General features: G+C 38.7%; 1 protein-coding gene, 1 long non-coding RNA gene and 1 pseudogene across 5 annotated transcripts in view; all 3 read left to right on the top strand.

Moving 5' to 3' along the window:
* LOC147354476 (uncharacterized) overlaps positions 1-14,372 on the top strand; it is a 76,975-nt gene that overhangs the window by 40,386 nt on the left and 22,217 nt on the right. The gene's annotated exons all lie outside the window — the stretch shown is intronic.
* LOC147354477 (zinc finger protein 610-like) overlaps positions 1-14,372 on the top strand; it is a 31,445-nt gene that overhangs the window by 16,743 nt on the left and 330 nt on the right. The window contains exon 4 of one of the 3 annotated variants that reach the window (XR_015146448.1): positions 9,283-12,739. Coding sequence is in view for 2 of the 3 variants with exons in the window: in XM_086354181.1 (XP_086210307.1) it covers positions 9,283-11,963 (2,681 nt within the window). In the remaining variant the exon portion in view is untranslated. Of the gene's footprint in view, positions 1-9,282; positions 14,361-14,372 lie in introns of those variants that run through there. The other 2 variants (XM_086354181.1, XM_086354182.1) reach the window with 2 other exon arrangements.
* Positions 2,852-7,981, top strand: LOC147354478 (actin-related protein 2 pseudogene; annotated as a pseudogene). The gene has a single exon (XR_015146451.1). The product of XR_015146451.1 is annotated as an actin-related protein 2 pseudogene (transcript).

Below are 14,372 nucleotides of genomic sequence, written 5' to 3'. Positions count from 1 at the left end.
TTCACAGTCTCTATCTATGAGGCTATTGGCTGCACTGTTGTTCTGTGCATTGTAAGTATTTTTTAATTTTAGCATTGAGTTCAAATTTCTGTGTTACTCTTAGTGTTTCTGTTTTGTATTTGCAATGGGTTGGATGGTTGATTGGGGAATGGTCCCTATGGTGGAACTGGTGATCAGTCCCTCTTAAAATTCTTGATATATTCTTTGTAGTCATTTACCATCAGATGTATGATTTCCACATATTTTCTCTTTTACTGTTGATTGTCTTTTCAAACTCACTGCACATTAATGCACAGTCGTTTATAATTTGGATATAGTTCAATTTATTAATAATGGTTTTATTTTGTGACCTGTGCTTTTGGTGTTCTATCTGGTAAATCATTTGTGGGTCCAATTTCCAGAAACATTTCCTACACATTTACTTCTAGGAGTTTTATACATTTGGAACTTAGGTTTAGGTCTTTGAACCATTTTGAGTTCATTTTTTTCTATAGTGTAAGATAATGTTCCAAGTAAATTCTTTTGCTGGTGGGTATTCAGTTTTGTCAACATGTCTTGTTTCATAGACTGCTTCCCCCATTTAGTAGTTTTTACACCTTTGTGAACATCGTTAGAACATCTCCCCAAGAGGTGTTTTTGTTTTTGTTTTAACCATTCTTTTTAATGGTTAAATGGACTGCTGCTGCTGCTGCTAAGTTTGCATCGGTCGTGTCCGACTCTGTACGACCCCTCAGACGGCAGCCCACCAGGCTCCTCTGTCTCTGGGATTCTCGAGGCAAAGAACACGAGTGGGTTTCCATTTCCTTCTCCAATGCATGCATGCCTGCCAAGTCGCTTCAGTTGTGTCCGACTCTATGCGACCCCATAGACGGCAGGCCACCAGGCTCCTCTGTCCCTGGGTTTCTCCACTCGAGAATACTGGAGTGGATTGCCAATTCCTTCTCCACTTTCTGCTGCTGCTGCTAAGTCACGTTAGTCGTGTCCGACTCTGTGCGACCCCATAGACGGCAGCCCACCAGGCTCCCCAGTCCCTGGGATTCTCCAGGCAAGAACACTGGAGTGGGTTGCCATTTCCTTCTCCAATGATGAAAGTGAAAAGTGAAAGCGAAGACACTCAGTCGTGTCCAATTCGCAGCGACCCCAGAGACTGCAGCACCAGGCTCCTCCGTCTATGGGATTTTCCAGGCAAGAGTACTGGAGTGGGGTGCCATTGCCTTCTCCACTTTCTAGGTATAGTTACTTTACAATGTTGTGTTTCAGGTATACAGCAGTTTACAAGATACTTAATACAGTTCCCTGAGCTATATCGTAGGTTCTTGTTGTTTATCTATTACATATATATATATTAGTTTGTATATATTCAGACTCCAATTTATCTCTCCCTTTCCTGCCCCCACCACCATCCTGCCCTATCCCCTTTGGTAATCATAAGTTTGTTTTTTATGCTGGTGAGTTTATTTTGTGAATAAGTTTGTTTGTATCATTTGTTTCAGTTCAACATATAATATCCTATGATATTTGTCTTTCTCTGTCTGATTTCACTTAGAATAATCCCTAAGTCTGTCTATATTGCTGCAAAAGGCATTACTTCATTGTGTTTTATGCTGTGGAGGTGGCAACCCACTCCAGTGTTGTTGCCTCGAGAATTTCATGGACAGGGGAGTCTGGCAGGCTGCAGGCCATGGGGTCTTAAAGAGTTGGACACGGCTGAGCTACTTTCACTTCACAATATTTCCTTGTATATATGTACCACATATTCTTTATCCCTTTGTCAGTGAACATTTAGGTTGCTGCCATGTTTTTCTGGGTATAAATAGCGCTGCTAACAACATTGGGGTGCATGTGTCATTTTGAATTAGTTTTCATCCTTTCTGGATATATGCCCAGGATTGGAATTGCTGGTTCATGTGATAGCTCTATTTTTAGTTCTTTATGGAACCTCCATGCTAGTCTCCAAAGTGGCAGTACCAATTTATGTTCCTTCCAACAGTGTAGGAGGGTTCTCTTTTCTCCATACCCTCTCAAGCCTTTATTGTTTGTAGACTGTTTGATGGTGGTCATTCTCACCAGTGTGAGGTGATACATTTTTGTGGTTTTGATTTGCATTTCTCCCATAAGTAGAGACGTCAAACATCTTTTCAGGTGACTGTTGGCCATCTGTTTGTCTCCTTTGGAGAAATACCTGTTTTGATCTTCTGCCCAGTTTTTGATTGCGTTGTTTGTTTGTTTTGATATTAAGCTGTATGAAGTGTTTGTATATTTTGGAAATAAATCCCTTATAGGTAGCATCATTTGCATCTATAGTCTTCTAGTCCAAAAGTTGTGGTTTTGTTCTTTGCTTGGTTTCCTTTGCTTTGCAGACAGGTTTTGAATTTAATTGGGTCTCATTTGTTTGATTTTGCTTTTATTACCATGACTCTAAGATCCAAAAAAATTTTGCTGACATTTATGTCAGTGTTTTGCATTTGTTTTCCACTATGAATTTTATAGTATCTGGTCTTGCATTTAGATGTTTAATGCATTTTGAGTTTATTTTTGTATGTGGTGTTAGAGAATGTTGTAATTTCATTCTTTTTCATGTAACTATCCATTTATCCCAGCATCACTTATTAAAGAGACTTCTTCATTCTGTATTCTTTCCTCCTTTGTTATAGAATAATTGACTCCAAGTAAATTGGTTTATTTCTGGGTTTTCCATCCTGTTCTACTGATCTGTGTTTCTGTTTTGTGCCATTATCATACCACTTCCCTGCTGGCTCAGAGGGTAAAGCATCTGCCTACAATGCAGGAGACCCAGGTTCAATCCCTGGGTCAGGAAGATCTCCTGGAGAAGGAAATGGCAACCCACTTCAGTATTCTTGCCTGGAAAATCCCATGGACAGAACAACCTGGTAGGCTACAGTCCATGGGGTCGCAAAGAGTCAGACACAACTGAGCGACTTCACTTTCACGTTGATGACTGTCAGTTTGTCGTATAGTCTGAACTCAGGGAACATGATTCCTCCAGCTCTGTTCTTCCTTCTCAAGATCGTTTTAGATATCAGAGTCTTTTGTATTTTGGTACAAATTAAGGTTTTCTTTGTTTTATGAAATATGTCATTGTTAATTTCATAAGGGTTGCATTGAATATGTCGATTACCTTGGATAGTATGGTCATTTTGACAGTGTTACTTCTTTTGATCTAAGAACATGGTATATGTTTCCATCTGTTTGTGTCATCTTTGGTATCAGTCATCAGCATCTTATAGTTTTATGAGTACAGTTCTTATGACTTTTTAGGTAGGTTTATTCCTTAGAGTTTTATTCTTTTCTCTGAGATGGTAAAAGGGATTGTTTCATTAATTTCACTTTCTGATATATCATTGTTAGTGTATAGAAGTGCAGCAGTTTTCTATATATTTCTTATCCAGCAAGTTTACTCTGTTCATTGATGAGGTCTAGTAGTCATCTGGTGGCATCTTGGGGATTTTCTGTGTGTAGCACCATAGTGACAGTTTTACTTCTTTCTTATTTTTTTAACTTGAATTCCTTTTTATTTCTTTTTCTTTTCTAATTATTGTGGTTAGGGCTTCCAGAAATATGTCCAGTAAAAGTGGCAATAGTGAACATTCTTGTCTTATTCATGTTGTTAAGGGGAATGCTTTCAGTGTTTCCCTGTTGAGTATGATGTTAGATGTGTGTTTGACATATACAATCTTAATTTTGTTGAGGTAGGGTCCATCTGTGCTGACTTTCTGAAGGGTTTTTATCATAAATGGCGCTTGAATTTTGTCAGAACCTTTTCTGCATCTATTGATGATCATATGGTTTTTAGTCTTCAACTGTTAATGTGGTGTATCACACTGATTAACTTATGGCTATTGAGAAATCGTGCATCCCTGCAATAAATCCCACTTGAACATGGTATGATCCTTTTATGTATTAGTAACTGTTTGAATCTGCTCTTTTGAACTCAGGGAAGGTCTAGGAGAATGAAGCCTTTTTCTACAAAAAGGAGTTGGATGCCTCCGGAAGGCTTTTGTAACTGGGAAGGTCCTCCAGAGTCAGTTTCAATCCCTCCTTTTCTTTGATACTCCTCGATCTTGAGATGAACATGTGTGGAAGAAGAAATGAAATAAATGTCCAAAAGAGAGGTTAATCATACTTGGCAGAGGAACCCAGGTTTAGATAGCCTTTTCCTGGATTTTCCTTCTGATTTCTGCCGATAAGATTCTTACATAATATCCGGGAATATTGTGTATGTTTTTCTTGAATATTAGCATTCCATTGTAACTTACAAAATTCACAGTTGGATACATTACATTGTAAATAGTGTAACAGATATTATCCTGCTTTCTCCATATATCACAGTCACTTTTTAAAATCTCTCTTGTTTCTGTCCCATACTCATAGTATAATGCCCATAAACTTGCTGAACCAGTTCTTTTCTTTTAAGGTCAGTATATTAGTTTGCGCTTTCAGTTATCTTCACAAAGACATGCGGTCACAAGCTGATATCTGACATAAACCTATGTACCCTATGCTCCACGCAGGCCCTTTCTTAGTCCTGACCATTCCTCACATAGTACCTTGATATGGATGGAAACACTGTTCTCACCTACCACATCCCTCCACCTTTTACATACTCTCACTGTAAAGATCTCTGGTCATTTATTGAACAAGTTTCTCAGGACATGACCTAAATCACTCTGTGCATCCATGATGACTCACAACCCATTTCGAGATGGGATGGTTGAATAATAGTTAAATGGACTACTTCTGTCTTGTATCTTCCTTGATATTTTCTTTCTACATTGCTTGTATTTTTTTTTTTAATATTTTCTAATCTTTTCATTCGGTCGGTGATCATGTTGACAAATAAGTTTTCTCAGTCTGTAGGTTCAGATTCATATCCTGCTTCTCTTACCACTTTGTGCGCCATTTGGTGTGTCTCCTGCTCTGATTAGAAAAAAACGTGTTAATTTTCCTCAAGCCTTTTAAAGCAAATTAGTGCTGTCAGTTGGCTTACAGTAGTGCATGTTTTATAGTAAATACTCAAAATTTACTTTTGGAAAAAGTTAGACCGAAGGCGGGGTCAGGAAGAGGGAGGAGGAGGAAGAGGAACAAGACGGACAGTGGGTGCTCTAGGTTGTTCGGCAGTGGCTGCGGCTCCGGCTCTCTTCCAGGAGGACGATGGACAGCCAGGGCAGGAAGGTGGTGGTGTGCGACAACGGCACCAGGTTTGTGAAGTATGGATATGTAGGCTCTAACTTTCCAGAACATATCTTCCCAGCTTTGGTTGGAAGACCTATTATCAGATCGACCACCAAAGTGGGAAACATTGAAATCAAGGATCTTATGCTTGATGATGAGGCAAGTGAATTACGCTCGATGTTAGAAGTTAATTACCCTATGGAAAATGGCATAGTACGAAATTGGGATGACATGAAACACCTATGGGACTACATATTTGGACCAGAGAAACTTAACATAGATACCAGGAATTGTAAAATTCTACTCACAGAACCTCCTATGAACCCAGCCAAAAACAGAGAGAAGATTGTAGAGGTAATGTTTGAAACTTACCAGTTTTCTGGTGTGTATGTAGCCATCCAGGCAGTCCTGACTTTGTGTGCTCAAGGTTTATTAACTGGAGTTGTGGTGGACTCTGGAGATGGTGTGACTCACATTTGCCCAGTGTATGAAGGCTTTTCTCTCCCTCACCTTACCAGGAGACTGGATATTGCTGGGAGGGATATTACCAGATATCTTATCAAGTTGCTTCTGTTGCAGGAATATGCCTTCAACCATTCTGCTGATTTTGAAACAGTTCACATGATTAAAGAAAAATTGTGTTATGTGGGATATAATATTGAACAAGAGCAGAAACTGGCCTTAGAAACCACAGTATTGGTTGAATCTTACACACTCCCAGATGGCCGCATTATCAAAGTCGGGGGAGAGAGGTTTGAAGCACCGGAAGCTCTGTTTCAGCCTCACTTGATCAATGTCGAGGGAGTAGGTGTTGCTGAATTGCTTTTTAACACAATCCAGGTGGCTGACATTGATACCAGATCTGAGTTCTATAAGCACATTGTGCTTTCTGGAGGGTCTACTGTGTACCCTGGTCTGCCATCCTGGTTGGGACGAGAGCTTAAACAGCTTTACTTAGAACGAGTATTGAAGGGTGATGTGGGAAAACTTTCTAAATTCAAGATCCGCATTGAAGACCCGCCCCGCAGGAAGCACATGGTTTTCCTGGGAGGTGCAGTTCTAGCGGACATCATGAAGGACAAAGACAACTTCTGGATGACCCGACAGGAATACCAAGAAAAGGGTGTTCGTGTGCTGGAGAAACTCGGGATGACGGTTCAATAAACTGTGAAGCTGGTTCCCATCACGCCCTAATGTGCTTTCTTTTTTTCCATTACTGCCAGTCTTTGAACTCATTCAACTCCAGGACCTGGAAGAGGCCTGTCAGTCTGTGCCCTTTGACTGGAAAGGTCAGGTTTTATTCTGGTGTCTTGCGGAAGTTGTGTTAAGTTTGTGTTAATGTGGGTAAATCTGACTGTTTAATTCTACCACGTCCCTGCGAACACAAGGAGAGGGCAAGGGTCCTGTCTGTTGCTTTGTTTCTTCTAAGTAGGCATTTAGATCATAACTGTAGGCTTCCTATTTTCACTTTACTGCTCTAATGCTGCTAGTTTTAGTCTTTAGCACACTAGGTGGTATGCCTTTATTAGCATAAGAAAAAACTTAACAGCTTTTACATATTACTGGGGTGGGGGTGGTCAGGACTGGGTGGGCAGCTGCTGAGCCCTTTGTGGAGTTCCTCTGTAGTGTGGTGCTTTCTACAGTTACTGCTGCAGCTTTAAGTACTTTAAAGCTTCTGGTGTTAACATTTTAGGGAAATGGTAGGCTCAGAACTAAACTGTTAGGCTGGGTTTTTGTGTGGAGGACAGGGGTAGTCTTTTGATATTCATTTTTTGATTTTTGAGCTTTTCTGCTCTAGGGTATGGGAGATGAACTTTATTTATAGTACTTTGATTTGGCAGGTTTTCTTCTACTTTTGGTCTGCCTGAAACTGTTTCCATATGATGTAAAAAGCAGATGTAGTGTCCCATTATTATGTGGTTTGGGGATTTTTTATTTTATTTTATTTTTTTTCATTTTTTTTATGTTGAGTTGTTGTTTTTTTTTTTTTTTAATTTTATTTTATTTTTAAACTTTACATAATTGTATTAGTTTTGCCAAATATCAAAATGAGTCCGCCACAGGTATACATGTGTTCCCCATCCTGAATCCTCCTCCCTCCTCCCTCCCCATACCATCCCTCTGGGTCGTCCCAGTGCACTAGCCCCAAGCATTAACCATGTCAACTGGGATTAGACTCCCTAGAATCTATCAGTGGAAAAGTAACATTGAAAAAATGCTTTTGGAAATTCAAATTTCACAAAAATTGCTTAAGAGCTGGTATTTTTTCTAAGTGCTTCTATTTATACCAGAAGCATTAAAGTAACCCAGTGCCAAGTACCATTCTTGAAAAATTCTTTTATATAACCGACCAGTGCTTATTTAATAAAAACAAGTAGATACATATAAATAATTACTGGCAGTAGGTTATAATTATTGGGTTAAAAATAACATTGAAATATGGGACTTTCTGCCAGTTGGGTAATTTTCACTAATTTTCTTTTGTTGTTGGTATGTTTTGATTTAAAACCTGAAAGTGGAGTAAAATATGACTATTTAAAATGTTGGCCCCCCAAAAATCATTATTTAAATATGTACTTGTACTGAAAAAACTAATCATAACTACTAAATCTTAGCCATCTTAGGCTTGAAAGAAAAGTTGGTATTTTGTAAATGTTTGCAGACTTTCCTGTCAGAAAATCGTATTTATGAATCCTGTCAGTATTGCTTGGTATCTGAAAAAAAATATAAAATAGTACCCAGACTTAAATTCCTTCTAAACTGAAAAATAAAGTTATAAGAGATTGTATCACTTCTGTTAATATTATGTACTTTTTTGTCTCTTTTACCTCAATTTGAACAAATAAAAGAAGTTTGCCTGAAAAAAAAAATTTACTTTTGTTTAAAAAAGGTAATATCTATATTGTCATGTTCTTTATGATATGACTTTATCTACATTATATCTTTTTAAAATTTTATTAATTTTTAGTTGAAGGATTATTGCTTTACAGAATTTTGTTTTCTGTCAATCCTCAACTACATTATATCTTGTATGCTTTTCACTTGCAACATTTTTCAGCAATATTGTGTCTGACCTTAGTCAGTAAATACACAAAGCACTCACTTTTTATTTATTATATTTTGGTGCCATTAAACCAGGTAATTAAGAATAGTGCATGGCTAGAGAGAGGCCTTCCTTGGTGACTCAGTGGTAAAGAATTCATCTGCTAATGCAAAAGGTGCAGGTTTGATCCCTGAGTCAGGAAGATCCCATGGAGAAGGAAATGGCAACCCACTCCATTATTCTTGCCTGGGAAATCCCATGGACAGAGAAGTCCTGTGGGCTACAGTCCACAGGGTCGCAAAGAGTCAAATACGGCTGAGCGACTGAACAACGACATTGGTAGGGATTGCTTTGGTTATTGACTGTTAGAAAACTGGTGAATATTTTATGTCTTAATGTATATGTCATGTACAGATGATGGTCTTTTTAGTGTGTATTCTGCAATACAGGTGACACATACTACTTGTTAACATTGTAAAATGCCTTTTCTTTTTGGGTACGTAGTTCTATAGCAGATTTAGAAAACTGCTGTGAACAAAAAATTGTTTTAGTCATATTCTTCATTTTCTCATTTGTTTTCAATTGTAAACAACCAATTATGAATAGTTACTTATTATTTGGGTAAGCTTGGTTTTCGATTATTTACTGTTACAATATATAATATAATGTTTAGAATGTATTTATGTACAGTAAGTATGCAGAATACAATGATAGTGTAATATTTTTCTTTTCAATTTGAGACAACTGTTGTTTGATATGTTCTTAGGGGTCCTGGTAAAAAAATACTCTGGTTTTGAGAGTTGGCCTAAGATTGTCCAATGTGAGTATGGTTTTAAAACTAGGCTATCTTAACGGTGAATTTATGTTATCATGCTTTCTTAAGTTAAGAATTCTATTCCTTTAGTGTTTCTAAAAACTTAAGGTCATCATTGTGGTGTTTCACAACTTGGTGTAAGTATTACTTTTGGTGTAATATATATTCAACATGAAAGATTTGTTTTTGAATTATTCTGAGCAGGATACCTCTGGTTCTTTTTATCTTGTAGATATCTCTCCTACACATGTGATCAAGCATTTACAACCCAAAGGGAACAGCGATAAACGAGAAATATTCCAAACATTGATGCTGGGAAGACCTAAAAGCTGTGAAATCAAACATTTTCATCATTGGGAAAGTCAGGAAAATACATGTGACTGTGAGTGTCAGGGGAGAGATGACAAAAGAAATTACAAAGGAACACCTGTAAGCCTTAATGGAAATGTTACGGATGGAATAGATTCACATGATGGAAAGAATGCAGGAATCAAGCCCTTTGGAAGTAGGCTTGGATTTAACTTTCAGGATAAACTGCAGATATTTCAAATTGGCGGGATAATTTCTGAATATAATGAAGCTGAGAGATCTGGCAACAACAGTTTCTCATTTTCACCACTTCAAAGAATTCCTCCTTGTGCCCAAACCAGTGTTTCTAATATATATGGGAATGACTTTATGAATCCTTCAGTAGTAACGCAAGACCTCAAAGCACACAGGGAAAAACCTTACAAATGTGATGAGTGTGGCAAGGCCTTTCGTGTAAAGTCAATCCTTTTAAGTCATCAGATAGTTCATACTGGAGAGAAACCTTACAAATGTGATGAGTGTGGCAAGGCCTTTCGTGTAAAATTAAGCCTTTTAAGTCATCAGACAGTTCATACTGGAGAGAAACCTTACAAATGTGAGGACTGTGGCAAGGCCTTTCATGCAAAGTCAAGCCTTCTAAGGCATCAGACAATTCATACTGGACAGAAACCTTACAAATGTGATGACTGTTGCAAGGCTTTTCATGCAAAGTCAGCCCTTTTAACTCATCAGACCATTCATACCAGAGAGAAACCTTACAGATGTGATGATTGTGGCAAGGCCTTTCGTGTAAAGTCAATGCTTTTAAGTCATCAGACAATTCATACTGGACAAAAACCTTACAAATGTGATGAGTGTGGCAAGGCCTTTCGTTTAAAGTCAAGCCTTTTAAGGCATCAGACAATTCATATCAGAGAGAAACCTTACAAATATGAGTGTGGCAAGTCCTTTCGTGAAAAGTCAAAACTTTTAACTCATCAGACAATTGATACTGGACAGAAACCTTACAAATGTGATGACTGTGGCAAGGCCTTTCATGCAAAGTCAGCCCTTTTAACTCATCAGACAATTCATACTGGACAGAAACCTTACAAATGTGATGAGTGTGGCAAGGCCTTTTGCACAAAGTCAGTCCTTTCAAGGCATCAGACAATTCATACTGGAGAGAAACCTTACAAATGTGATGAGTGTGGCAAGGCCTTTCGTTTAAAGTCATTCCTTTTAAGTCATCAGACAGTTCATACTGGAGAGAAACCTTACAAATGTGATGAGTGTGGCAAGGCCTTTGCTGACAGCTCATATTTCAGGAAACATCAGAAAATTCATACAGGACAGAAATTATTTAAATGTCATATATGTGACAAAGTCTTCAGCCGAAAAGCATACCTTGCTGGTCATCAGAGTGTTCATTCTGGAGAGAAACCTTACAAATGTGATGAGTGTGGCAAGGCCTTTCTTGTAAAGTCAATCCTTTTAAGTCATCAGAGAGTTCATACTGGTGAGAAACCTTACAAATGTGGTGAGTGTGGCAAGGCCTTTACTGACGGGTCACAACTCAGGAGACATCAGAAAATTCATACAGGACAGAAATTATTTAAATGTGATATATGTGTCAAAGTCTTCACCCGAAGTGAACACCTTGCTGGTCATCAGAGGGTTCATTCTGGAGAGAAACCTTACAAATGTGATGAGAGTGGCAAGGCCTTTCGTGTAAAGTCAATCCTTTTAATTCATCAGACAGTTCATACTGGAGAGAAGCCTTACAAATGTGATGAATGTGGCAAGGCCTTTACTGACAGGTCACACCTCAGGAGACATCAGAAAATTCATACGGGACAGAAGTTATTTAAATGTGATATATGTGACAAAGTGTTCAGGCGAAGTAAACAGCTTGCTGGTCATCAGAGTGTTCATTCTGGAGAGAAACCTTACAAATGTGATGAGTGTGGCAAGGCTTTTCGTGTAAAGTCAACCCTTTTAAGGCATCAGACAGTTCATACTGGAGAGAAACCTTACAAATGTGATGAGTGTGATAAGGCCTTTCGTGTAAAGTCAGTGCTTTTAAGTCATCAGACAGTTCATACTGGAGAGAAACCTTACAAATGTGATAAGTGTGGCAAGGCCTTTACTGACAGGTCACACCTCAGGAGACATCAGAAAATTCATACAGGACAGAAATTATTTAAATGTGATATATGTGACAAAGTGTTCAGGCGAAGTAAACAGCTTGCTGGTCATCAGAGTGTTCATTCTGGAGAGAAACCTTACAAATGTGATGAGTGTGGCAAGGCTTTTTGTGTAAAGTCAACCCTTTTAAGTCATCAGACAGTTCATACTGGAGAGAAACCTTACAAATGTGATGAGTGTGGCAAGGCCTTTCGTGTAAAGCCAATCCTTTTAAGGCATCTGACAGTTCATACTGGAGAGAAACCTTACAAATGTGATGAGTGTGGCAAGGTCTTTCATGTAAAGTCATTCCTTTTAACTCATCAGACAATTCATACTGGACAGAAACCTTACAAATGTGATGAGTGTGGCAAGGCCTTTCGTGTGAAGTCAAGCCTTTTAAGGCATCAGACAGTTCATACTGGAGAGAAACCTTAGAAATGTGATGACTGTAGCAAGGTCTTTACTGACAAGTCACAACTCAGGAGACATCAGAAAATTCATACAGGACAGAATTTATTTAAATGTGATATATGTGACGAAGTCTTCAGGGGAAGTGAACAGCTTGCTGATCATCAGCGTGTTCATTCTTGAGACAAACCTCACGAATGTAATGAGTATTGCAAGCATTTTAGTCAACCTTCACAGTTCTTAACTCATAAGAGATTACATACTGGAGAGAAGCCTTACAAATGTGATGAGTGTGGCAAGGCCTTTCGTGTAAAGTCAATCCCTCAGACAGTTCATACTGGAGAGAAACCTTACAAATGTGATGAGTGTGGCAAGGCCTTTCACGTAAAGTCAATCCTTTTAAATCATTGGACAGTTCATACTGGAGAGAAACCTTACAAATGTGATGAGTGTGGCAAGGCCTTTACTGACAGCTCAAACCTCGGGAGACATCAGAAAATACATACAGGACAGAAATTATTTAAATGTGATATATGCGACAAAGTCTTCAGCTGAAGTTAACACCTTGCTGGTCATCAGAGCGTTTTTTTGGAGAGAAACCTTACAAATATGATGAGTGTGGAAAAGTCTTCGGTCAAAAAGCACATCTTCGACTTCACTGGAGAGTTCATGCTGGAGAGAGACCTTTAAGATGTGATGAGTGTGGCAAGTTCTTCAGTCTGAATTCACAGCTTACAAGTCATTGCAGAATACATATAGAGAAACCTTTCAAATGTTTCAAGTGTGGAAAATCCTTTACTCAGGTATCAGCACTCACTAAACATCAGAAAATCCATACATGAGAGAAAAGTATGTGAATGTGGCATATGGTAGAAGTCTTCAAAATTCACACCCTACTGTTGGTCAGAAAATTCATTCTTCTGAGAAACCATACAAATATCATGAGTGTGCCAACATCTTAGGCTTCATGAGAAAATTCATACTGCATAGAAGCCATATATATATGTATTTATTAGGTCCTTAGAACATGAATTCATTCTAGAAAGATTCCTCACCAGTTTCAGAAGTGTAAAAAAAAAAAAAAAAAGACTATCCTCACAGCTCAACATTTTGCCAGTAGTATCAGAGTATTTATCCTGGAGAAAACACACAGCAATGTAATGTGTGTGGCAAGGATCTTACCCAAAAGTCACAAGATAGGAACATAGTGGAGCCATACTTCCCAGACTCAGTGGTTGTGGCAAATCCTTTACCTTTTTCACTATATGTTTTCTCTGATGACTTTAGTTCAGGTACTGAGCAACTGCAGTAAGTCCATATTTGAAAAGAAGCTATAGCAATCTTTTCGTGTAAAATAAACCTGAATTCTAACTCCTCAGAGATGATTCTTTGGGACAGTAGTCCACCATCTTTTTGGTCTCCTGCTTTCTGGATAAAGTCACTATTCCTTGCCCAGCAAGTAGTCTCTCAGTTGATTGGCCTGTTGTGTAGTGCCGGGAGCCACCACGGGAGATCCCACCCATAACAAAGGTCATGCGAAGAAGACCTGACAGGAAAGGCAGATCAGGACTCGAGGGATCTCCTGGACCTGCTCCAGCATCTACCCCCAAACCAGAATCTGTCTGTCTTACTATTTTATGACTCTCACCAACTCCTCTGACATTAACGGGGTCTATCCCCAACCACCTTTCTCTGAAAGAAATCAACTTAGAGTTCTAGTTAGTAAGTCTCCTGGGCACAATAGGAGTGTTTCTATCCAAACCCCTTGGATGGCTTTCTAACTTGCCTGACAGGTTTATCCGGACTCTTACAACTATGTATGTGATTGTTTACAGCCTCCCAACCACGAAAGGCACGGAAAACTTAAGACATTGTAACAATATAGAGCTTTTCGGGGAGTTAAAAATTATTAGAATAGAACTGGTGAAGGATTTCATTGTTGAGCCAGTGCTTGCTGCCAAGTTTCCATATCCCTTACCCACTGTGTCCCTGGGAGTATATTAATTAATATAGTTTGTGTATAGAAAAAATAAGTAGTAGCCTTGATGTTAACTGTAGACCCTTGAGTTAATAAATTCTTTCCTTGTTATAGCCCACTGCACCTTTGCCCTATAGAAATGCAACTTTATCTAGTGCTTTCAGGGAGTGGTGCCAAACTTCAGAAAAATCACCTTTAGAGAAAATAAGTTTTCTGGTTGACTAACCTTTATCAGAAGAAAAATGTTAACAGGCCTCCTGCTCAGAAGATGATGTAAATCACCTAAAGCCTTTGTATACAAAAAGTTTGCAGAAAGAAAGCCTGGTCTCCATAAGGGTCAAGGACTGCTGATCCTGCATGACTCTGTATCTTCCATTATCCTCTATGTACAACTGAGGGTATAAAAGCTCCTTTTAAAAATAAAGTTACGGGCCTTGCTCACTGAAGCTTGGTCTCCC

The sequence above is a fragment of the Bos grunniens genome, chromosome 18 (genome assembly GCF_055505025.1).
Source record: "Bos grunniens cultivar Pamir isolate PY7600 chromosome 18, Bosgru_T2T1.0, whole genome shotgun sequence".
Lineage (NCBI taxonomy): Eukaryota > Metazoa > Chordata > Mammalia > Artiodactyla > Bovidae > Bos > Bos grunniens.
The sequence above is the reverse complement of the archived record's forward strand: the minus strand, read 5'-3'. Positions and strand labels throughout refer to the sequence as shown.